Here is a 22805-nt window from a genome sequence, read left to right on the forward strand (position 1 = left end):
GCAACTTGCTGTCAGCGAACTGCGGGCGGGACGACTGCTCCAGACCAATGGGTACTGTAGATTCAACGAGGAACGACAACAGCGGGGCTGAGCTTTACGCGGACGCCTCGTCGACGCCGGCGAGTCCGCCGTGGTGGACTGCTATTGTTGCTGCACTGGCGATGCCAGCAGAGATTCCCTGTTACAGCAAACAAGAGGTCTCAGCAGCCTTGAACTTTCAAGTTGAATGGTATCCGCTGCACCGCTGGAAGACGCACATTATGTTGGCCTGCGCGATCGCGTTCGGTTCGCAGAGAAAAGCAGTGCCTGCCGAACTGGGGCGAAGCCGGCCGGCTGGCTATCTGTAGACGACTGCCAGCGCCCTTCAACCTGATCAGCACAGCGTGCTTCCCAGGGCAAACCGGTGGCTCGGAGGCCACCGCCGCAACTTCCACAACCCCAACTTGGGCCCGGCAAAGCGCTGCTCGCCGAGGCGCACCTTTCTGTCAGAAACTTCAAGCAGCCACCGCTGGCGCCAATGCTCGTCGCTCGCGCGCGAAACCGCACCTGCCGGCCGGCATCCAGCCGAGGTGGCGGTGCAGTGTTGTTGCCTGCAGAGCTGGCCAGCTCGTGCCTGGACGCTCGGAGGACAGGCCTTGCCCAAAGGCCGCCAAAAGATCGAGGTTGAACTTGCCTGCTTGAAGAAGGCCCCGAGGAAAAGCCCTGCTCGCGCAGATGGCGGCGGCCGCGCTCGGCGAGCACAGCTTGAAGCACTGCTTCCACGCTGGCAATGCTCGGGCACGCAGGAGAATCCAGCCAGCGCCAGCAGCGCCACGAACACACGACCAGCTCAATCAAGAAGGAACAGAGATCTTGGAGAGAAAGCTTCTTTGGTTTGGAGCGTTACCATGTTCTAATAAATAGTGTATAGAAGCCGGCGAACTACAGCGGCGCTTCCGGAATAATGAATAGGCTACGATGGTGGCTGGCACGAGTCGTGCGAGCGAGCGACGGCTGTCCTGGGAAGTCATCGCGGCGTTGCGGTGGGCCAAGGCGACGGCAGCAGCCGGACGCCGCCCGAGATGCGAGCGCGCAGCAGCTACTGCCACGCAGGGCAGGTGGCTGGGTCTTGGTGCTCGTGATGCACCGCTCTAATTTGGAGGGGGGTTGTGGAGGAGACGGGTTCCTCGACGCACTGCTCACCGCTTGGGCGAGATGGACAGCATGATGAAGGCGGACATGTCGAAGGGCTGGGCCTGACGCTTGTCGAGCGGGTCGATGCACCTGGACTCGCGCGGAAAGCACAGGCCGCGCAAGATGCGGGGCTCGGGTGTCTCGGGCGTCTCCATAAGCACCATGGGCCGCGGCTTGGCCATCAGCGGCGTCGGGTGGTGCACCATGTCCTCGTCGTGGATGCCGAAGTCGCTGAAGCTGCTGGTGATCTCGGCGATGCGCTGCTTCTTCTTCCTGAGCAGCATGTTCTCGCGCGAGTTGCGCCGCAGAGGCAGACTGTCGTCGTCAAGCACGCAAGAGCGCGTCGGGGCGGAGGAGCTCAGCGTCACCTCGGCGCTGAGACACTCGAGGTCGTTCATCTCCAGCATGAACTGCAGCGAGTGGCGCTCCTGCAGCTCCTGGTCGTCGGCCTCGTCGCCGCTGCTGACGGGGCTGTCCACGGCGGCGCGCGAGCGCTTAAACCGGTGCGCGGGGCCCTCCACGAAGGAAGACCCCCAGGCGTCCACGCCGCGTCGTAACGCGCTGCTGCTGACGCACCCACTGTTCGTCGCGGAGGCGTCGGCGGCCAGCGCCACTAGGTCGTCGCAAGCGCGGGATCGCTTCATGGCATACAGCGCCGGGTTCCTGTGTCTGTAGTTGTTGTCGCTATCGAGCGTTATCCGTTCCTGCCGCGGACAGCCGTGCGCCTGGCAGAGGAGAAAAGCGGAAATGAGCGAGTTCGCTCGGCCACCGCTTGCATAAAGAAATCAAGGCAAGCGCGGCGCGCAGACGGGCGCGCGCCCGGCGCTGCGCGGAGCCGAGTTATGAGGATCGCCCAATCAGCGCGTCGCCCTAGCCCGCGCGAATTTCAACCACAGCAAGTTGAACCTGCGATCTGAAACGGCTGACCTGCGAGACCCGATGCATGCGGTAAACGACGCAAGCTGCCCAACACGGCGCCCCTTTAGGCGACCTGCCATCACGCATGCCCAAACGTCAAATCTTTGCCGCGCTGCTTCAAGCTGCGAGAAACACGCGCTGGCATGGGCAATACAGGGTGGCGGCCTGGGTCCGAGGCGAGGCCTGGTTTACCCAGCTCCGCGCGACGCCGCTGGTCGCCGCAAACCCATGGTCGAGCTGCGTGCGACGCAGAGCGAGCTTTTTTTTCGCCGGCGTTTCTCGCTGAGCAGCAACTTCAAGCGGCCAACTTGGGACCGAGGCGCTCCGGCGATACGGTGGGCCGATTAAAGCCGCGTTTTAGCTAACTCCCCGATCCCGGCGCTAATTCGCCGCTAATTTTCACCGATCTTCCGAAACGCATGTTGAAGTTCCGGTGCGACGCATAATCGGGCCAGCACGTATTATTACCGACGAAATCCAAGGCCCGTCGTCTACAGCGCGTTTGACGTCGACCAATTCCTGGCCCTTGTCTTGCCCCGTTCAAGCCGAACGTCTGCTGCGCAAGCAAACTGCGCATGCCGACGGGCGGCCGTCTTGCTTGGGCGTCGACGTGCCGGATGTCGACGCCTTGGACCAGCTGCGCCGAACATCTTGCGGCTACCTATAGCAAACGCAATGCGCGCACCCACGTCGCCACTGGGAGTCGCAGCGGTGTCGTCGACATGTCAAACAGCAGCAGACCCCTGCAGATTTTTTAACGCTGCTCCGCGTTTAACTTCTTGTCGCTGCTATTGTTTGCTCTGCCTTGCCCGGCTCGCAACGCCGCAGTGCAGCACAGCAGTCCGCCGCCAGTCAACGAGATAGGGCCAGCGGACTCGCTGGCGTCGACGAGGCGTCCGCGTAAAGCTCAGCCCCGCTGTTGTCGTTCCTCGTTGAATCTACAGTACCCATTGGTCTGGAGCAGTCGTCCCGCCCGCAGTTCGCTGACAGCAAGTTGCTGTTGCGGCGATTGGGAGCACGCCGTGCTGCACAACACCGCGCACAGCAGTGGCAGCTCTTCTCTTCGTCTCATGTTCTCCGTTTTATTGTCGTGTTTGGCTCATTACATACAGCTACAGCTACAGCTACAGCTAGCTCGTCGACGAAACCCGACGTGCTCTTTTTCAAAGTACACCAGCACTTGCGCTGCTGCCAAGCTTGGCTCCCACCACCAGCAGGACAGCGGACACCTGTCCCCGAGCCCCGCTTGAAGCAGTGTGCAACACCATGCATCATGTAATAGCCAGCAGTGGTCCTACCGCATGCAGCGTCGGAAGCACCAAAACACTATAATAAGCGCCGGTGAGTCGATGATGGCGCTTCTCGATCACTGGACGTGGACCAAAGTGGACCAGGCCAACCTCACCGCTACGCTTTGTCAGCGGTGATACGTTGTCCATCCGCGTCCACTTCACTTGATCCAAGGGCTCTAGGCTAGGGCTTTGCAGGCGCCAGCCGGAGCCGCGCCCCGCTTCAGTGCTGTCCTAGCAGACACGCAATGCTCTCGTGCCCACCGCGAGCCGCCACCTGCGCCGCTGTGGAGCCCTCGTCGTCCTCCAGCTCCAGCAGGCCCTCGTCACCCGGGCTCCGCTTCAGCAGCAGGCGAGCGGCGTCCGCGTGCCCCCTGCTGACGGCCACGTGCAGCGCCGTCTCGCGTCGCGCCGTCAGCTGCGTGGTGGCGCTGGCCCCGGCGTCCAGCAGCGCCGCCAGCGAGGCCACGTCCCCGCTGTAGGCCGCGCCGTGGATCGGCGCCCAGCCGCGGTAGTCCACGACCAGCACGTCGGCGTGGCGCGCCAGCAGCTCGCGTACTGTGGCGTCCGAGCTCGCCAGCACGGCGAAGTGCAGCGGCCGCCGCTTGAACATGCGCTTCTCCACGGCGTCCACGTCCGCGCCGTGCTGCAGCAGCAGCCTGGCCGCCGCGCTCTGGCCGCGGTCGCAGGCCCAGTGCAGCGGCGTGAGGCCGTACTTGTCCAGCGCAACGGCCTGCGCCGCGTCCGCCAGCAGGATGGAACGCAGGTCCTCGACGCGGCCCTCGCGCGCCGCCGCGTGCACGGGCGTGCTGTCCAGCTCCTCGTGCAGCTCGTCCACGCCCACTTGGTGAGGCTCGTGCTGCTGCTGCTCGTGGCTCGTCATGATCGCGGCGCGAGGATGTGGGGCCGGCGGCTGCTGTTCTCGAGTGACGCGGGCTGTTACGCGCTGTTTGACACGGCGCTCTCCTGCGAGAGGCGATGGCACCAAGATCTTTGGATCGTGATACTGAGTGGCGCGGCTCACGGCGGAGATGTGTCTCTGTCGGAGATCGCGTAGAAATCAAGTCGCGGCCCCTCGCTAGAGCCGCGTGCACTGCTATATTCAATGCGTCTGCAGTGAGCGCAGACATTATCAGGTCGTACGCTCGAAGTTGAAGCGGAGGCGGGCATCTGGTCATGCCGCCCGGCATTGCGCTTCAGCTCGCAGGCGCGGGTCAACACCAAGCGGTGATTGAAGCTCTTGCCCGCATGAAGGCCGTCCCGCAGTCTGCGCCGCAGACTCTGCGGTCACCGCACTGCGGTGACGGAGGCGGCGGCGGCGGATCCTAGCAGTCGGCGGTCCCGCTGTTTGACGGGATCTTGCGTTGCTCGTTGCGGCCCGCTCGACAGATCGGTGAGCACTACGACTGCACTGTGACCGTGGCGTGTACATGTACACTGCATTTCGGTGGCTGGACGCCCTGTTGACTGACTGACGAGCGCTCGCTCCTTTTGGTGCTTCGAACACGCCTCGAATCGAGACTCGATTGCTGGTGACTCGCAGGCGTGCTTGCTCGGCATCGAGCCGAGTACTGATCGCTGACGTGCACGGAGCCTAGGCTAGAGTTCATGACACGGGAAGAGCAGGAACGGCTGTGGATTCGCGGCGCCGCGCGATAGCCACCGAACTGCACGTCGCAGCCTTCGTCTAGACCCATGCTTCGCCTCGGGCTGCTGCTGCTGCTGCTGCCACCACCAACCTCTGGCAGCGAGGATGAAGTCCACTGGTTTGCCGATCGCGGCGGAAATCGCGCTAAATTTTAATGGGGTCCATGCCGCGGTGTCTCGAAAGAGCAAGCAAGCCCCTTGCGTCGGCGAGGTTCAACTGCAACTACATGTACGCTGGCGCGATTGCCCCAGGCCAGCAGACTGCTTGTACAGACTGCTTATACATGTACTGTAGACCGCAATCGGGTCGATTAGCGCGGCACACAAACCGCAAGTGTGGGACGAGACTTCGTTAGCGATGGGGCTTCGGTCCCCGAAATGCCCGCGCTTGTCGAGGCGCTGCTCACTACAGGTACTGAGCAGTGCTCAGCAGTGGCCAGTCCTGCTGGTTGGCTGCGACACTGGGTCAGTACTTCTGAGCAATCAACGCAGAGCTCGGACGGGCTCGGGTCGAGTTGCATTTTGCCTGCGGTGCATCACAGACCGGCTCACGTCCTGCTGGTCCTGCGGCACCTCACCGGTCGCGCGCGAGGCGAAAGCAAAACGCGAGCGGGCTGCCCCCACTCAGTGCTCCCGAGTCGAGAATCCCGACCTGCACGTCAACCACATCATAGGCGTCTCTCCGCTCGACGGCGCTTGCTCGGGTCCCGCCCAGCGTGAGAAAAACAGCCACGAGGCCGGGGATAAGTCTACCACACCGTCGACAAGTGCACCGCGTCGATGCAACGCCGGTTGCAAGTAAGCGATGCTGGCAGACCGCCGCGCGTTCTCGAGCAGTGTGTTTGTGTCCTCGACGGCTAAACTGCAGCTGCCTGCTTGCGGACACTGATGCTCGTTGAAAGCGGCGGGTCTCAGACGCCAACACGTACATCGTTGCCATGTCTCTGAAGACAACATCGTCCGTACTGCAGACTCGGAGTCCGCTGTCTGCAGGTTACGAAAGAGGGCGGACGATGGATCAACCGACTGCCACCTCATCCCCGCGTTGGCCACGCGCCAGAGGACTGCATTTCGCTCTCTGCGCGCAGACAGTTCTCGCTTTATCACGCCGTTGCCATCAGTCGAGCGTGGAGAGGGAACAAACGTGCAGGAGGCATCATCAACAGGGCAGGACGACAGGCATCAACAGAACAGGAATCCGAGACCTGTTCCTGTTGCCGTTGTTGCCACGTCAGATTGGTCCTCCATTTTGGTCCGAAAATAGTCAAATGGTCCACCAGTGAATTGGTTTGCGTTGCCCGGGCGATGGTTGTGACAACGACGTATTATCCCGACATAAAATCTCGCCGATGGCCTCGTCCAGCAGTGCAGCATGGCAGCACCACGCAGTGACGGCGCATGACCTGGCGGGGGCAGGAACAGACCCGTGCAGGTGGCGGCAGCGTACTAAGTAATGCTACGTTGTGACTATTAGTACGAAGAACGGAATTGCAGTGTGTATTCCCTCGCCCTGCAGCTACGCTACTCTCACGCTGAACGTTGGGCCTGGCAGAAACACCGTGTTCACCCCAGCGACCACTGGCATTGGCCCCCTGGGGGCTGTCGGCGACTCGAAGTAGCCGACGACGCGGTTGAGGACGCCGTTGAGAGTCCGGCGCGAGAGAATGATGCACCCGCTGGGTAACCTGGCCCCGGTACCTGCGGTTGGGCTGGGTACTGCTGCTGCTGCTGGTAAGGCTGGTGCATGTAGCCGCTGCTCCGAGTGCTGCTGGCTGTGCCCAGGCGCTGGTAGTCCGCGCCTGGAGTTGGTGGTGGGTGCTGTTGCTGCTGCTGTGCATGCTGGTGCATGAACTTGGAGAGCGGGGACGGAGGATTGATACTGTCGTCCAGCATCCCAGCGCCAGTCGGGCCACTACTCCAGTTTGAAGAGGAAGTGGAAGGACGGTCGCCGTAGCTGCTTCCGCTGCTGCTGTTCTTACGCGCTAGCCAGAGCCGCCGCTTCTTCTCCCAGTTCTGGTCCCGCTTGGAGGATGTGAGCGGTGGCTGAGAGCCCCAGGAGCTTGAACTCGAGCTCGAGCGCGTGCTGGAACGAGAGCTTGGAGTGGAAGACGGAGGACGGCCGCCTTGAAACGCGTTGTTGCTATGCACATAGGCTGGATTGGAGAAGCTGTTGTTACCGTAGTTGTAGCCGCCCTGGTTGCTGGGGTTGGACGGCGTTTGGTACTGGTACAATTGCTGCGACGGAGCGTACTTATTGTACGGGGCTGGGTCAGGCTGCTGCGTGGAGTAGTTCGGGTAGCCGCCCGACGCGTTGTTGTTGCCCAAAGTGGTCGTCGAAGGCGCGTATCGACCGCTGCTCGGTCGCGAGTACGCCGGTTCGTCCTTGCTGGGAGCTTCCTCTGCTGGCTCAGCGGTACCAAGACCACCGCAGCCTAGAACGAGGCACAGGAGATCAATTGAAAGTAACACAAGGGCAAGACAAAATAATCTTGAACAACGAACCGAAAGAGAGGCTGGAGGCCCCACCAGGAGGTGCATGGAGGCGGGTGGAGCTGCGTTTTACGTGCAATTGTGCAGACGTGAGAGTCGACATTGCCTCACGGGTTTTCAGGTGCTGTGCTGGTTTGCTTGCTTCGCCGTAATGGAGTGTCGGCGGGGTTGCTTCTCCATTCGAGACGGCGGCCATATTTTTATCGTGGCAAGAATAGCGTGCGATCGGCAGTGAGTCGATCGATCTGCAGCGAAACCTGAGCTTCTAGTTCCGCTTGCGCGAATGTTGTGAAGTCCCTGCCCCCAGTATGGCAAGTTTGTTTGACATTGCCGCAGGACTAAGCCAATATGAAGATGACGAGGCCAGCAAAGCGAAGACTCCGGCAATACACCCGCAATCTGCGCTGGGCATCCTGGATGAGACTTTCGAGAATATCTACGGCGCTAGGCAGTATCAAACAGAGCGGAAACATCTGCCCCTAGTACGTTCAACCAGTATGGTTCAGCTTCAGCCAACTCGACTTGCGGAGTCAAAGAGTGCCGGGGCGTTGGATGCTCGTTTGAATCGGCTGGCGAGCTTCAGGTCATCTTCAACAACAGCTTATAGACGAATGGCTCCTGCCATTGCTGTGGCTGGTCTGATCATCCCGCCCCCGCCAGCAGTGCCTCCACTTCCTGGGAGCTCTCGCAAGTCGAATAATGTCGACAAAGACCCGGACATTTCAGCGAAAGCCGTCCTGCGCGAAGTTACTACTGAAATTGACCAGCTACTGGCGGCTAGCATTAGCTCGGTCGAAGAAGATGAATCGCTGCTTCGTATGCTCTCGGATAAGTACATTCACGCGCGACTTGTAAGGATGCCATTCTTGAAAGCAATATTTGGGTAGTATCCCCTAGCTCACTGGCGTAATTTGTTGTTTCTGGTAATGACGCAGGCTAAGCTGCCCGGAACACCGTTCGTGCAGCTAGTGCGCAAGAAGGTAGCTCAGAAGCTCGACCAGCTCGAGCTACACCTTCGCTCCCGTAGAAGCATCAGCGACCCAGTTTCTATGGAGGATAATGACGGCAGCAGCAACAACAACGATAATAGCAGTGTGACCACATCAGGAATCCCTTCGGGCGGCGTGGCCGCGCAGAAGGCATTGCAAATGCTAACTCCGGAGCAACACCAAACGCTACAGAACCTGCTTAAGCTGCCGGAGAAGCACCTACTCCGGCTGCCAAAAGCCCAACTTGAGCTCGTACAGTTTGCTAAACGATATGAGAAACTTGCGAAGGCCACACCCGATCAGTTGCGGCATCTCCCGATCGAGCATCAGCACCTCGTGCGGAGTGTGCAGCGACAGCAAAAACAGCTTACCAGAGCCGACGGTCGTCGTTAGCATCACAATTAAATGTTCAACTAAGCTTCAGAATACCACTCAGCCTTGTAAGAAAGTAAAAAAATGCTGGAAAGTCTGCATCTGGCCCAGTTCTCTTAGGCATCTTGAGTGGCTGGATGCGAGTGGAAGCTGCTAGTGGTAACGAGCTCCAGCTTGTGCGTCTTGACGAACCCGGCAACGTCAAAGTTGGAGCGTTTGGCCGCTAGCTCTGCATCCGGTGCATCCGGTCCACTGTCTTGCTGGCGGAAGAGCAGCGAAATGTAGCGGTGTTCACCGATGGGTGGGGTCACCGGGTAGTACGGCACGACCACCACTTCCTGTTGCTGGTCCAGGGCTCCAGCCGTTAAGCCCGCCAGAATGTAGTGCAGGAACGGCGCGTGCGTCGGGGCCTTGGGATCCGGAGCGTCAATGTCGACTAGTATATACGTGTAGCGCTGGGAGCCATCATCTGCACCGCCTTCAACCGAGACGCTCGGTGCTTCTTGAGCCTACACGATCAGCACGGCAACGTCATACGTGAGACTTGCGCGGCTACACCTAAAGTATCTTCAAGTATATCATACCTCGCTCATTGGCACGTACTGCCCCGACGTGACGGGGCTGTCTGAGTTGAAAGCGATGCTGAGCTGGACAGCCCCATCGCTCTCCGCGTTGTCGCTTAGCTGGAGGTTCCACTGCTGCAGAATCTGCGTCGAGTCCGTGTCCAGCTCGACGGCCGCGAGGCGAAGCGTCGTCAAAGATTGGTGGGCGATCCGGAGCTGGTTGGGCGCGATGCCGTCCACACCCACGGACTGCATGACCGCCGCCATGAACACCATGCTCACGAGGAACGCAGTGGCGACGAGGTAGCCCGCCCCACGCAGAGAGAACGAGGCAGGCGCCAGCAGCGACGGGGGCAGCCTGGAGCCGTAGGAGGACATCTTGGGATCTGACAGAAAAAACGGGTAACACTCCCAACAGACGTGTATTGACCACTACCGGTACATTCAACTATGTTTGTTTGTTGGCTCGGGCGTCGATGACTTCGAGCCATCGCTGGGTGGCCATCGTCCTGGGCGTGCTCTTCTCCGTGCGCCGTTGGCGTTTCTCCACGAACGCCCTGGCGGCCAGGCGGCTTTCGGGTGACATGATGTCCTCCCAGGTACGAGTTCGGCCCGTGGCTCTTGTAGGAGGATCGATGATCTCCATGTCCAGTTGGGGTGGAGAGTGACGTTCCGATTCGTGACCAATGCTCGAATCGTCGATGGAGATGATCTCCTCGGGCAGGAGCTTACGTGTTGAAGTGGTCGGTGCAACCGGGTAGCTCTTGGCATTATCGCTTTCAATCTGGTTGGAGTGGCCACGGTATGCTAGGGAATGACGAGCAGGCTTTTCGAATGGTGGATGGTCGTTGTGGCCGGGATGTCGCGTCGGAGAGGGCGCTCGCATCTCGTAGGTAGACTGGTTGCTATAGTCCTGCCGATTCTTCCAGGTGTAGCGTTGGTTTAGGAAGTAATCCTGTCGGTGGATCTGGTGATCCGAGGTGTTGCTAGAGGGTGCGAATCTAGGAGATGGAAACGTGCTCTTGGTCTCGCGGCAATGACGAGTGGTAAAATCGTCGTCGAAGTGGTCTGGGTAATCGAAATCTTGTTTGCGGTGACCTCGCAGTGTCGGCGAGTGTCTTGGGCTAGGCACGGCACGAATTGGGCTTCTGGTCATGGATCTGCCCTTGGTGGTGGGCACCGACGTATACTCGGAGCGACGCCATGGAGAAACCGCAGCGCGAGTTTGACTTGGTTGTCGGCTCATGTAGCCTCCTCGGGGAGGTGAATCGTAACGCGGTTGCTGCTGCTGTTCACGGACACGATGATGAGTGTGTTGTCGTCGGCGGTGGTCCCGAGAGTGTTGTTGCTGCTGCTGCTCAGGACGGGGAGGCAGGTCGTACACATTCGTATCGCGATATTGCTCGCGAGGGTAGCGGGAGTAACGCTGGCGGTTGTGATCACCGTGACTGTTACCGCTAGCCCCATATGAAGCCGAAGACGCGTAGTATCTGTCGTCGACAAGGTATGCCGACGGATCAATGTGCGTGTGCAAACGAATGGGGTAGGTGGGCTGCGTCGAGCTGCTGCGCCGAGAGGTAGATCCACGAGCACCGGTGTTCATGAGGGCGTCTTCATCGTCGGCGCCGCGGACGGAGACATCGTACGCGGTAACGTCCACGGGCTGCCGGGCCAGTCGGCCCGAGTCGCCCTCGTAGTCGTCGTCCAAGTCGTATCCGGGTCGTCGGCACACCATCTTCGCCCGCAGCCGCTCTTGGATCAGCGCCTTGAGCGGAGTCGACATGGTACAGAAGGAGCGCACTGGAGTCAGTAATAAAACAGCGGATGACGACTGCCCGGGAGAACGGAGAATGGAACTTCAAACCACCCGAGTTCTCCTTCTTGCGCTCGGATGCCAACCTGGGACTGCGCGCTGCGACTATCTTAAGCGCTGACACAGCCATGTTTAGGCGGTGGTTTTGGCGACAAGAAACGTTGAGGCCATAAAAAGCTTTGGTGCGGGCTATTCGAGGCGCACCTATGTGCGATCCTAGCACTTGCGCGAGGACTAATTAACTGACGGTTGGTTTCGAGTTCGTATGATGCAGCTCTCGTTCTCAGTCGTTTTGCTGCTGAACGTATATCCGCCGCGGCGCAGGTTGGCGGAGGGATTATTCCAGGCCCACCTGTGAGACACTGAGCCCAAACAATGTAAGAAGCGAAGCGCAGTAAGAGGTGACGACAACGCACAAGGACTTCGGCGCTAAAGTTAGTGCCGGCATCCATAGATCGATTTACGCTTGAGATTGCGTTCGCGAGGAAGCTCTTACCCTTGATGAAGTTGGTTGGACACTGCCATTATCTCTCGCAAGGTCGTGAGTGGTATTATGATAGCTGGTAAGCGAATCGTGGCTGCTCCAGCACTCGTAATATCGCTTTCGGAAAGAAAGCAGAGCTCGCTCCATGAGAACGGAACACACTGACGCAGTCTGAGCTCTTCTACGACGGAGTCACCTCGGAAGACGAGTACCGTTTACAGCACGATACTCATGGCATTCAGTCAATTGATGACTCGAAGCCGCAGTGTGAGGCGCTAATAAAAAGGCTTTCGCGTACGGTACATGTAGTATATACCTTCCTAATATAGCGTCTGTCTTGTTTTCAGTTCAATGGCGTGGACGCCAGTCAGAACAAGAACAAGGCTGTCCTAATGCTGGAAAAGTGTGTTACATGTATCTCTCACAACTTGCGTGCAAGCAAAAAACGACAACTTCAACATTGCCCAAGGCGTCACTATTATCTCCCCCGTCGCAGTGACACCTAACGGTCGTGTGTACGTGGCGGCCCATAGCCAAGCAGGGACCATGGCGGCGGAGCTGCTGTCCGAGGAGGACGGCGCCTTCTACGCGTTCGCGGGCGTCATGCTGGCGCTGTACGTGGTGCCCGCCGCGCTCTTCACGCTGTACCGCGTCGTGCGCACGCCGCAGAAGCTGCGCTCGCGCGGGTTCGCGCTGCACCTGGCGCTGCTGGCCGTGGCCTGCGGCCTGCTGTGGCGCTGCCTGGCGGCGCTGCAGAGCGTTGACACGTCGGGCGTGTTCGACCCGTACGAGATCCTGGGCCTGAGCGACTCGGCGTCCTTGCGCCAGATCAAGAAGGCCTTCCGCGCGCTCGGCAGGCAGCTGCACCCGGACAAGAACCTGCACAACCCGCGCGCGGCCGCGCAGTTCGCGCGCGTCACCAAGGCGTACGAGGCGCTCACGGACCCGCAGAGCATGGCCAACTACCGCAAGTTCGGCCACCCGGACGGCCCGCAGTCCATGCTCATGAACATCGCGTTCGCCTCGGCGTTCAGCGGCACCAGCGGCAGCACCGGCTCCGTGTTCGTGCTGCTGTACTTCGGCGCCATCTTCGCCGGCCTCGCGTACCTCGTGTACTGGCTGCAGAAGACCGCGGGGCGCCGCGACCGCACGCAGGTGTCGCGGAAGACGCGCGAGAGCTTCGTTGACGCCCTCACGGACAAGATGAGTGTGCACGACGTGGTGGAGCTGCTGCTGTCGTGCGACGAGATGGCTGGCCCTGCGGCGGGCATCCTGGACGAGGCCAAGAACGAGGCCGGTCTCCGCGCGAAGACCCACGACAAGCTGGCCAAGAAGATGGAGGCGGCTAAGGCCCTGCCGAGTGAAGTCATCGGGCGCATCCGCAAGCACCCGAACCCCGTGGCTCGGGAAAACATGCTGGCGCTGTACCAGTTCCTGCGTCGCGACAAGCTGCGCGGCGTGTCACGCCCGTCGTGGGTGGACCAGCGGTTCCAGAAGGTGCTCCTGGAGCTGCCGTTCTTGGTGGACATCTTCGCGACGATGGCTGCGGAGCAACTGGTGAAGCGCCCGTACCCGGCCATCCCGCTGCTGCGCGCGCTGTCGCTGCTGTCTAGCATTGCGCAGGGCAGTTTCGTGCCCGATGAGGTGGCTCTGCGCGACCAAAACGAGCGCATCGCTGAGGTGGGTGGGCATCTCCCGAAGCTGCACCTGGAAGGCACGACGCTTGCTGTCCTGGACGAGCTCAACATCCAGCCCGGAGACTGGCTCACTCTGCAGACTACCCTTCAACGCCAACACCTGGGGGCCGGTGAGATGGCACCGCTGGCTGCTACTTTCTACGACCACGTCGACCCGAAGAGCCCATTCCGCAAAGAGCACGTGTGGTTCCTTGTCATGGACAAGGGTACTGGACGACTGTACGCAGCTTGGAAGGTAGGCGGCGTTTTCCGTTGCCACTTCAGATTTGCTCGCTCTTGTTCTAATGATGTTTTATTATTTTGTTGCTACAGTGTCTGGAATTAGCGCAGCAAGTGGCTCAGAAGGCAGGCTTCTTGGGACCGGAGGCGCCAGGTACGCGATTTCGTGAATATGAAATCAGCACGCTGGTGCTTCATTCTAACCGCGTTTTGGTTCGCCTTTTCAGGCAAGTACGAGTTCGAGGTGCGCGTGGTGTGTCCGGCGTATCTGGACGTGCAGACCAAGGCCATTTTGCCGGTCGTCGTGGAGAACCGCTAGGCTCTTCGACTAGAGTTGGGCGCGCATAGAGAAACTAGAGGCTCGCAGCATGTTCGTCTTCAACAACGATTGACTTTCACTATTGCTCCTTACCCTAGCCGCCGAATCGCCAAGTTTGGTGTGCGGTCCACAACGACAGTTGTGCTCATGGAGGTCATGCTGCTGCTGGGCCGACGCTCTGTGCGCCGCAGTGCCGCCGTTCGCACCCCTTCAATTGCGTCTTCAAGGCCTGCGGCTGCAGCTCCAGTGCTAACGACCACCTTCTTCTCCTCCGGACGCGACGGTCCGCAGCTGCCGCGGGTCGTCTCAGAGCAGACTCTGTTCGAGAACCCGTGGATCCGCTTGAAGCGCATTCTGTTCCTGGACGCCAAGGGCTCCGAGCGCCACTGGACGGGACTGGAGCGCACGACCACCTATCCGAAGACGCCGACTCCTGATGCTGCTGCAGGCTCAATTGAGTCGGTATCACCCCAGGAACAGGACGAGCAGGAGGTCTGTGACGCAGTGGTGGTGTTCCCGTTCCTGACCAGGCAAGGAGCTCCGACGCGCGTCGTGCTGATCCGCCAGTTCCGGCCGCCAGTGGGACAGTGGGTGCTGGAGCTGCCGGCCGGACTCATTGACGCGCAAGAAGACCCGGAGGTGGCTGCCATGCGGGAGCTCAAGGAGGAGACGGGCTACGTCGGCTCGCGCGTGCTGCACATGGGCCCGCCGATGGTCAACGACCAGGGCGTCACCAACGGGAAGTGCAGGCTTTTGCTGGTGGAGGTGCGCGACGAGGAGCAGCAGTTGCCGCTGCAGCAGCAGCTGGAGCCCGACGAGATCATCCACGTCGTGCACGCGCCGCTGGAAGGACTCGTAAACTGGCTGGAAGCTCGCAAAGTCCGTGAAAAGGACGCCATTGATGCCAGGTTGTACTCTTACGCTCTCGGACTGCAGGCGTTGCCCCCCGGGCTTGGAAGTCTGTAGGCTTTATTAGCTCCCCTTCGTTCAATAGATAGATATTCACCGCTGCGTCGTTCTCTAGTTGTCGTCAGGCAAGTCCCTAGCAGTCGACTTCAACTAATTACACAGCCGTCGCTGCCCGTGCCTTTCTCGCTCTTCTCGTCGGCCTCAGCTTGCTCTTCCTCGTGTTTCTTCAGCCTCGCCTCACGCCGCAAGAAGTAGCCGGACGTGCGGTTCAATTTGAAATGGCGCTGGCGACGACGGATGCGCTCCCGCTGCTGCTCGAGCCTCTCCTCCACCACGTTCATGCCGTAATAGCGTGGAGGCATGCCGTTGCGTCGAGCAGCCTCTGAGCCGTAGTGATGTGCAAGCCAGACCTCTTCGTTGATGCCGTACAGCGGACGTGCCCGAAGATCTGGTGCGCCCCCCGTGGCAGCGTACGGGTGATGAGTCATCCCCGATGTGTCATACGAGCGGAAGCTCTCCACTGGACGGGAGGCATCGTACTCGCGCCGTCTCTGGGGGTCCGACAGCACCGAGTGGGCCTCACTCACGTGCTTGAAGCGCTCCGCCTTGGTCTCATCGTTGCCGGTCACGTCGGGATGCAGAGACTTGGCTGCGATAGACTCCGGTTAGTTGCCTCGACGAATGAGGTGGTCGGTCACCACACGCACCGAGCTTGAAGTAGGCGGCCTTGATCTCCTTGGCTGACGCAGTTCTGAGCCACGTGCGCACACAGGGTGAGCTGCAGCACCAATAGGCTGCAGTAGGGGGCACGGGGGAGCACTACCTGGCGATGTTCAGCACGCGGTAGTAGTCTATTGACGCCATGGCAGTTGAGGAATGTGGGGCTGACAATGCCTCGTTTCGGTGCCACTTTTGCCAATAGGAGCCAGGAATGCAAGCCAGGAATGGCTAAATGAAGGAGTAATACATGTATGGGCTTGTTGCTATGTGTCGTGGTCGTAGACCGACGGTCTATCTGGTCTATTCCCTACATCTATGTAGTATCGTCCTCAGCAGTCGATGCGTCTGCCGCCGCAACCGCTGGAAGCAAAATCCGAGGGCGTCTACGTCTACTTGTTCTTGGCGGCCAGAGCCTTCTCGTACTCGGACACCAGCTTCTCCTGCATGTCGCGCATGACGACGCCGTGGGTCTTGTACTCCATCGTGAACTCGCCCTTGCCCTGCGTGGACGAACGCAGGTCCGTCGAGAATCCGAACATGTTCTGCAGCGGCACGTCGCACTTGACCACTGTGTGCATGTCGTCGGCATCGCTGCTGTTGATGAGACCGCGACGACGGTTCACCTCGGCGATAGCCGTGCCCTGGAACTCGTTGGGCACCTCCACCTCCACAGCCATCACGGGCTCAAGGATGCACGGGTCGGCCTTGAGGAACGCCTGGCGAATAGCCAGCACCATGGCCGTGCGGAAAGCAAGCTCGCTGGAATCCACCGAGTGCGACTGACCGTCGTTCACCACCACGCGCATGCGCTGCACCGGGTGGCCAATGAGCCAGCCCTTCTGGATAGCATCGTTCACACCCTTCTCACAAGCCGTGATGTACTCAGGCGGGATAGCGTTACCGATGATAGCGTTCTCGAACACAACGCCAGACGAGTTGCCCTCGTTGTCGAGCTCCTCAACCTCCTCGTCCGTAAGCGGCTCGATGTAGCCCACCACACGGGCGTACTGACCAGAACCGCCGCTCTGCTTCTTGTGTAGGTAGTTGAACTCGCTGCGCTGACGGATCGTCTCGCGGTAGTTCACCTGCGGGGCACCAGTCTCCACGTCCACGTTGTATTCACGCTTCATACGCTCCACGTAGATCTGCAGGTGTAGCTCGCCCATGCCGCTGATGATCGTCTCCTTACTGTCGTCGTCCACACGCACACGGAACGTCGGGTCCTCCTTCTGGAAACGGTTCAGCGCCTTGGAGAAGTTGCTGATCTGCTGCTTGTTCTTGGGCGTCACGGCCAGTGACATCACGGGCTCCGGCACGTGCAGACTCGTCATCGTGAACTTGCCCTGGTTGGTGTCGCTAAACGTGTCCATACTGGCGCACTCAACGCCGAACATGGCCACAACCTCACCAGCGCCAACTTCCTCCACCTCTTCCATCTCGTTCGAGTGCATCTTTACCAGACGCGGCACCTTGATGCGCTTCATGTCGCTCATGTTGTAGATGAATCCACCACGCTTGAGCGTACCCGAGTACACACGCATGTACGTGAGTTGACCGAACTTGCCCTCCTCCAGCTTGAAGGCCAAAGCCAGCAGCGGCGCCTCCGGCGAGCACGGGACGCTCACACGAGCCTCGCTGTTCGACTGGTCGAGCGCAAAGTTCTTGACCTCCGACGGGCCAGGCAGGTACGAAATGACACCATCAAGCATGGGCTGCACACCGCGGTTCTTGAAAGCCGAGCCCATCATGACGGGCACGAACTTGTGCGCAATCGTGGAACGACGGATAGCCTCCTTGAGCTGCTCGACCGTCGGCTCCTCCTCCATGAGGAACATCTCGGCGATTTCGTCATCGACATCAGCAAGGGCCTCAATCAGCTCGACGCGCTTCTCCTCGGCCAGCGCGCGGGTCTCCGCGGGGATGTCGTCGGTCTCCTCGATAACCTCTCCGCTCTCGCCCTTGTTGCGCAGAGCCTTCATGGTAAGAAGGTCCACGACACCCTCCAGGTCGTTCTCGGCGCCAATGGGCACCTGCAGCGCCCAGGCGTTGAGCTTGAGCTGCGTGCGCAGGTCGCCGATGACCTTCCAGGGGTTGGCGCCCATCCGGTCGAGCTTGTTGATGAATGCGATGCGGGGCACACCGTAGCGCTTCATCTGCTTGTCCACCGTGAGCGACTGGCTCTGCACGCCGGAGACGCCGCAGAGCACCAGCACGCCGCCGTCCAGCACGCGCAGCGCACGCTCCACTTCAATGGTGAAGTCGACGTGACCGGGCGTGTCGATGATATTGATGTTGGAGTCCTTCCAGGAGCAGTACGTGGCGGCGGACTGGATGGTGATGCCCTTCTCGCGCTCGAGCTCCATCGAGTCCATCTTGGCGCCGACGCCGTCCTTGCCGCGCACGTCGTGGATGGCGTTGATGCGGCCCGTGTAGAACAGGATGCGCTCTGTCAGCGTCGTCTTGCCGGAGTCGATGTGCGCCGAGATACCGATGTTGCGCAGGTTGTTCATGTAGCCCTCGGGCACGGGGAAGCCCGGCGCGAAGGGCGGCACGTCCGCGTCGGCCACGGCGGCGCTGAAGCGGCGCGCCGACAACAGCGACGACGTCGGGCGCAGGCGCATGGCGGCGGGGGCGCTGCGGCGCAGGCCGGCGGACGCGCGGGACAGCTGCAGCCAGCGCATGATCAGGCAGGAGGCGGGAGGCTGGGGCTTGAGCTGGAGTCGGCGAGGAGCTCAATGACTACGACGGCCCCACGTTTGAGTGGCGGACAAAGCCACCGCAGGAACGGCGCGTGGATACGCGGTTCTGGAGACTATCGCGTCTGGCAGTCTCGAGGAGGTACAACCGCGTCTGGCAGTCTCGAGGAGGTACCCCCGGACAGATATGAAGATTTTATTCCAGAGGGTATGCATTGTCCAGGGGAAGTCGCGCTCATCGGTTTAGAAAGGGTTTTACGGGCGAATGAGGACCGGTCGTTTCGCGCCGCTTCAACTTGCTGTCGACGAGCTCCCAAGCCACTTCCTTGAGCGACATGCCTTCGCCCGTCGTCAACAGCGGCGGCGTGGACGTCTGGACCGACTTGATGATCGCCTGCCTTGTGGTGTTTGTGGTGCTAGCGCCGGCGTTCTTCTTCCGGGTGCCGGAGGACGCGGAGGCGGCCGTGCAGGCGTCCACGCCCGCCCGAGCCTCCATCTACTACCACAGCCGTGGCAGCGACTCGCACGCGCAGGCCTATCGTCGGCGGGCCGAGGTGCAGCAGCGGCCGAGCGCCAGTCGAGCACCAAGCCGTGCTAAATCCACTAGCAACGGCAACAGCGACAACACCAGCAACAAGAGCGCGACGACATCGCCGACCTGCGAGAAGAAGAAGGCGCTCTGAGCATTGCACTCCTCCAACGATGGTGTGCACTTGGTGTGCAACTGATGTGGCAAATCACAACCACACAAGCCTCCGATAAGACATAATTCTATTTGACAAATATACACTATTTCAACATATTCTTTCTCGCATTTTATATTGCTCCCAAGATACTAATCAATTCAAAACCGATTGAACGTCTTCACAAGGCTATCCATCCCAACAGGCTGACACCCATCATCCATCAACACCGGCAACCAAGCGAAACGAAGCAGAAAAGAACTTGCCGCCGACATGACGAGTGGCAAGGCAGATGACAAGCGCGGCGCGTCCACCACGCAGGCCGCCTTCGCGGGCGCCGTATCCGGAGGTCCGCGCTACTTGCGCACCGATTGGCCCATGCTTCGCTGCTGTTTCTAACGCGCTCTGCGTGCATTGTATCGTCGTGCTGCTCAGGCGCCACGCGGTTGGTGGCCGCGCCGCTGGACCTCCTCAAGATCCGCTTCCAGGTGCAGCCCGCGCCCATCGCCAACGGACACGCCGAAGCCAAGTACGCCGGGCTTCTGCAGGCCGTGCGCAGCATCTACGCCGAGGAAGGTCTGCGCAGCTTCTGGCGGGGCAACCTGGCCGCCTCCGGGCTCTGGATCGGCTACTCGGCGCTGCAGTTTGCCAGCTACCGCGTGCTGACCCGGTGCTGGGAACGAAGCGGAGATAGCGCGGCAGTCCCACCGGTGGTGATCAGTGCCGCCAATGGCGCCGTGGCGGGCGTCACTGCCACCGTCGTCACGTACCCGCTGGACCTGTTCCGGACGGCGTTCGCCAGCCAGGGGATGCCCAAGCGCTTCCCGACCATGCACAACTTGGCGATGCACATGTGGACGACTCAGGGCGTACGCGGCTTCTATAGTGGGCTAGGAGCCACGATCTTCCAGATCGCACCGTACATGGGTTTGAGCTTTGGTATCTACTCGACGCTGAACGAAATGGCGGTCGAGTACCGCAGCAAGCAAGAGGAGGAGGATACGGACGCGTGGATGTCGCTGTCGAAAGCTCTCTCGTACGTCGGGAGCGGTGCCGTTGCTGGACTGGTGTCGAAACTGGCGGTGTATCCGTTGGATACAGTCAAGAAACGCATGCAGATGCGCCACGTGCCGCGCTGCCAAACGTATGGTGTGATCCCGGTGTATTCCTCCAGCTGGGCGTGCTTCTTCGACGTGCTGCGGCGCGAAGGTATCCGCGGACTGTACAAAGGCACGGTGCCTAGCCTACTCAAGTCCGTCGTTGCAGCTAGCTGCACGTTTGCAACGTACGAGCTCACGCTGGAGGTGCTGCGGCACTTGTCGATGTGTGAAGAACGAGAGGAATGGGCAGAATTGAGGGCACTTGACAGGGAGTGATAGGCACACGGAGAGTATTTATCCTGAACGCTACGATGCCATGTCATTAGGCGGCCAACAGCTCAGTGGATCATAGAGTCATGAAACGTTTTGTACCTTGCAGCACTTTATTTTACTTGTATTTCGCTCGCGTCCCTCCTTGTCACGCCGGTCTGCACAGGATTCATCACGTGTGCACGGTAAGAACGCCGCGATGCCGTAATGCGACACCACATCAACAGCACCGCAGCGACATAAAATCATTCATGACTGAACACCAAACACAGTTTGCGTTTGCTGTCATTAAATAGGCATGTAGCAAAATATCGCATCCGCTCAGCAAAGCAAGCAAAGGAATATAATAGAACGGAGTGCGGTCAAGATGTGGACATGGGTGAGGAGGAGGAAGGCGACGGCGGAGCCACGATTGTGGCGGACGGCGCAGGACCTGGTCCTTGATGACTCTGGTAGAAATCCTCTAGAAAATGTAAGCGCTGGGCATCGCCTACCAGTCGCTCCATGGACATCTGCACGAACAGATACGATCACAATGTTAGAGCCGACCAAATTAACAGCAGCGCACGAAGCAGGAGACTTACGGTTTTTACATCGTCGAGCACAAATCGGCGAATGGCTTCCGTGTTGCTCAGGATAAATACCGCCGCGCCTGATGATGTGCCCCCGGCTGACGCAGCTGCCTTGTTCCCACGGAAACTACTACTATTACTCCGGCTGAGGCTGCTTCGATTGCTTTCAAGCGAGTCCTTCCGAGACAGCGAGTGTCGAGGCGAGTCCGTCTTGTTGATGGAGATGCCGCTCATAGAGCCTGAGCGCTTGCGATGGTGCTCGACCGATTGGATGTTGCGAGCCACGAAATCTATGGAGGTTGACCGCCTGCGTGAATCTTGATCTAGCGTAGTTGTTGTTGGCGCCGCTACCACTTTGCGCTGGAAGTTCCAGAGATGGCTTTGGCGGTTTGACGAACCATTGTCGCCAGTGATGCATGCATGGGACGAAGATGTGCGTTGCATCTTGTGGCGAGTACCTTGTCGAGGTCTTTCCGCGCCACCCCCTGACCCGCCTGATGCAGTGAACCGTGTTGATACTGGTAGGGACTGACTGAAGTCGGTGCGCAGCAATGCGGGCTGCTGTAACTGCAGCTGCTGTTGCTGTTCCTCGAACCGCCGTCTGGATTCCGCCGCCGCGGCGTCATTGTTGTGCTGGAAGGCAAGCTCCAGCTGGTTGACGCGATCCTGCAGTGCGTCCTTCCAGTTCTCCTCTTCGTCGTCGTCGTCTGCCCACTCCTCCATGGACTTGCGTTGCTGCAACCAACACACACACACACAGCGCATGAGGTCAATACATACACAAGACAACGCCATCCCCCTGCTCCTGTCGCAGCAGTTTCGATCCACGCCAACGTACAGCGAACTGGAGGCCCGGCAGATCGTTGTTGTCAGCGTCTCCGTCCAGCGGCGGCTCGTCGCTCCACATGGCTTCGTCGTCGTCGTCCGCAGCCGCTCCGGCGGCGCCCGACGCGCTGCTGTCGCTCTGCTCCAGCTCGATCTTGAGCACCTCGTCGTGCCGCTGCTCGCGGTCGCCGAAGATGGAGCGGAACGTGCGGTTGGCGCCGGCTTCTCCAGTCATGGCGATGTCGGCCATCCACGGGTTTCTCTCTCTTCGATTGCGCAGAGGGGGGACGAGAGAAAGGAAGGCGCCGGTCTAGAAGCGCTGCATGCCTGTCGGGCCTGCGCGCGTCCGTGTCTGCTCTGCTCTGCTCTGCTCTGCGGTCTCGAGCCCAGGCAGCGGCGGCAGGCGATCGCTTCTCTCGTGCTCGGAGGCTTCGGTAAATGGCCGTTGCGGCCCCCCTGCCTGCCTGGACGGCGGCGAGATGGCATTTCGGCCAATGGGCGGTGGCAGCGGTTTTCGGCGAATCAGCGCGGACCCGGGGTCTAGCAGCGAAATCGCTCTGGTTGCTGTTGGTGTTAATGTTGCTGGAGCCGCACGTCGCGCTCCTCGTCATCCTGCTCTGCGGCAAGGATGGTGAGCGCCGTGGCCCCGCTGCTCTCTGCAGCCTGTCCACATCAGCGATCGCGACAGCCCGTTGTCGCAACGAAGCTCGCGGTGGCTGCGCTTTCTCCTGTAGACCGAAGCTGCTGCGAAAAAAAATCAAACGGAGCTGACCATCCGAGCGACCAGCGATCCCGCTTCAACCGGGCACAAACGGCTGGCTGCCGCCGCTCGGCGGGGATTAAGATGCCTCGTCGACCGCAGCAACGTTGACACAGCCACAGGCGGCTCTGACACTCTGCGGTATGTGCATGGTAGCTGCTGCTTTTGGAGAGACAAATCTGCGCGTTGCAGTGCTCTCGTTGCCGTGGGTCTGAGATTGGTAATGGCTGAGCCGGACTCGCTGCTCACGTGATGGTAGGCATAGAGCACTCGGTGATTAGCTGGCAGGACACTCAT

The 22805-nt window shown here is 60.2% G+C and overlaps 13 protein-coding genes across 14 annotated transcripts; 5 read left to right on the top strand and 8 right to left on the bottom strand.

The window, feature by feature from the left end:
- Positions 1–94: 94 nt before the first annotated feature.
- IUM83_09832 (uncharacterized protein) lies at positions 95–1817 on the bottom strand (the record flags this gene model as incomplete). The annotated part of the gene is made up of 3 exons (XM_067934304.1): positions 95–178; positions 258–369; positions 1183–1817. 3 exons carry the CDS (start codon positions 1815–1817, stop codon positions 95–97), a joined length of 831 nt encoding a protein of 276 aa, XP_067799348.1.
- A 1786-nt stretch (positions 1818–3603) lies between these two features.
- Positions 3604–4263, bottom strand: IUM83_09833 (Serine/threonine-protein phosphatase 6 regulatory ankyrin repeat subunit C; the record flags this gene model as incomplete). Its single annotated transcript, XM_067934305.1, has 1 exon — positions 3604–4263. One exon carries the CDS (start codon positions 4261–4263, stop codon positions 3604–3606), a length of 660 nt encoding a protein of 219 aa, XP_067799239.1.
- A 2327-nt stretch (positions 4264–6590) lies between these two features.
- IUM83_09834 (uncharacterized protein) lies at positions 6591–7620 on the bottom strand (the record flags this gene model as incomplete). The annotated part of the gene is made up of 2 exons (XM_067934306.1): positions 6591–7459; positions 7530–7620. The coding sequence occupies 2 exons, from the start codon at positions 7618–7620 to the stop codon at positions 6591–6593; spliced, it is 960 nt and encodes a 319-aa protein (XP_067799240.1).
- A 508-nt stretch (positions 7621–8128) lies between these two features.
- Positions 8129–8899, top strand: IUM83_09835 (uncharacterized protein; the record flags this gene model as incomplete). The annotated part of the gene is made up of 2 exons (XM_067934307.1): positions 8129–8368; positions 8453–8899. The coding sequence occupies 2 exons, from the start codon at positions 8129–8131 to the stop codon at positions 8897–8899; spliced, it is 687 nt and encodes a 228-aa protein (XP_067799349.1).
- Positions 8900–8994: 95 nt separating this feature from the next.
- IUM83_09836 (Phosphatidylethanolamine binding protein) lies at positions 8995–9819 on the bottom strand (the record flags this gene model as incomplete). The annotated part of the gene is made up of 2 exons (XM_067934308.1): positions 8995–9387; positions 9463–9819. The coding sequence occupies 2 exons, from the start codon at positions 9817–9819 to the stop codon at positions 8995–8997; spliced, it is 750 nt and encodes a 249-aa protein (XP_067799241.1).
- Positions 9820–9889: 70 nt separating this feature from the next.
- IUM83_09837 (MOTHER of FT and TF 1 protein) lies at positions 9890–11224 on the bottom strand (the record flags this gene model as incomplete). The annotated part of the gene is made up of 1 exon (XM_067934309.1): positions 9890–11224. The coding sequence occupies one exon, from the start codon at positions 11222–11224 to the stop codon at positions 9890–9892; it is 1335 nt and encodes a 444-aa protein (XP_067799350.1).
- Positions 11225–12284: 1060 nt separating this feature from the next.
- Positions 12285–13973, top strand: IUM83_09838 (Molecular chaperone (DnaJ superfamily); the record flags this gene model as incomplete). The annotated part of the gene is made up of 3 exons (XM_067934310.1): positions 12285–13670; positions 13748–13808; positions 13882–13973. The coding sequence occupies 3 exons, from the start codon at positions 12285–12287 to the stop codon at positions 13971–13973; spliced, it is 1539 nt and encodes a 512-aa protein (XP_067799242.1).
- Positions 13974–14120: 147 nt separating this feature from the next.
- Positions 14121–14939, top strand: IUM83_09839 (ADP-sugar pyrophosphatase; the record flags this gene model as incomplete). The annotated part of the gene is made up of 1 exon (XM_067934311.1): positions 14121–14939. One exon carries the CDS (start codon positions 14121–14123, stop codon positions 14937–14939), a length of 819 nt encoding a protein of 272 aa, XP_067799243.1.
- An 89-nt stretch (positions 14940–15028) lies between these two features.
- On the bottom strand, positions 15029–15746 carry IUM83_09840 (chaperone protein; the record flags this gene model as incomplete). Its single annotated transcript, XM_067934312.1, has 3 exons — positions 15029–15531; positions 15590–15633; positions 15706–15746. The coding sequence occupies 3 exons, from the start codon at positions 15744–15746 to the stop codon at positions 15029–15031; spliced, it is 588 nt and encodes a 195-aa protein (XP_067799246.1).
- A 245-nt stretch (positions 15747–15991) lies between these two features.
- On the bottom strand, positions 15992–18223 carry IUM83_09841 (translation elongation factor G; the record flags this gene model as incomplete). Of its 2 annotated transcripts, none has more annotated exons than XM_067934314.1 (1): positions 15992–18223. In XM_067934314.1, one exon carries the CDS (start codon positions 18221–18223, stop codon positions 15992–15994), a length of 2232 nt encoding a protein of 743 aa, XP_067799245.1. The 2 variants fall into 2 exon arrangements, with proteins under 2 accessions (XP_067799245.1, XP_067799244.1); XM_067934313.1 differs by having other exon boundaries at positions 15992–17974.
- A 410-nt stretch (positions 18224–18633) lies between these two features.
- IUM83_09842 (uncharacterized protein) lies at positions 18634–18981 on the top strand (the record flags this gene model as incomplete). The annotated part of the gene is made up of 1 exon (XM_067934315.1): positions 18634–18981. One exon carries the CDS (start codon positions 18634–18636, stop codon positions 18979–18981), a length of 348 nt encoding a protein of 115 aa, XP_067799383.1.
- Positions 18982–19254: 273 nt separating this feature from the next.
- Positions 19255–20357, top strand: IUM83_09843 (Mitochondrial Carrier (MC) Family; the record flags this gene model as incomplete). The annotated part of the gene is made up of 2 exons (XM_067934316.1): positions 19255–19330; positions 19417–20357. 2 exons carry the CDS (start codon positions 19255–19257, stop codon positions 20355–20357), a joined length of 1017 nt encoding a protein of 338 aa, XP_067799386.1.
- Positions 20358–20713: 356 nt separating this feature from the next.
- On the bottom strand, positions 20714–21998 carry IUM83_09844 (Pyruvate kinase; the record flags this gene model as incomplete). Its single annotated transcript, XM_067934317.1, has 3 exons — positions 20714–20863; positions 20936–21658; positions 21762–21998. 3 exons carry the CDS (start codon positions 21996–21998, stop codon positions 20714–20716), a joined length of 1110 nt encoding a protein of 369 aa, XP_067799237.1.
- Between the last annotated feature and the right edge of the window lie 807 nt (positions 21999–22805).

Source organism: Phytophthora cinnamomi (genome assembly GCF_018691715.1).
Source record: "Phytophthora cinnamomi strain GKB4 chromosome Unknown Contig5, whole genome shotgun sequence".
NCBI lineage: Eukaryota > Oomycota > Peronosporomycetes > Peronosporales > Peronosporaceae > Phytophthora > Phytophthora cinnamomi.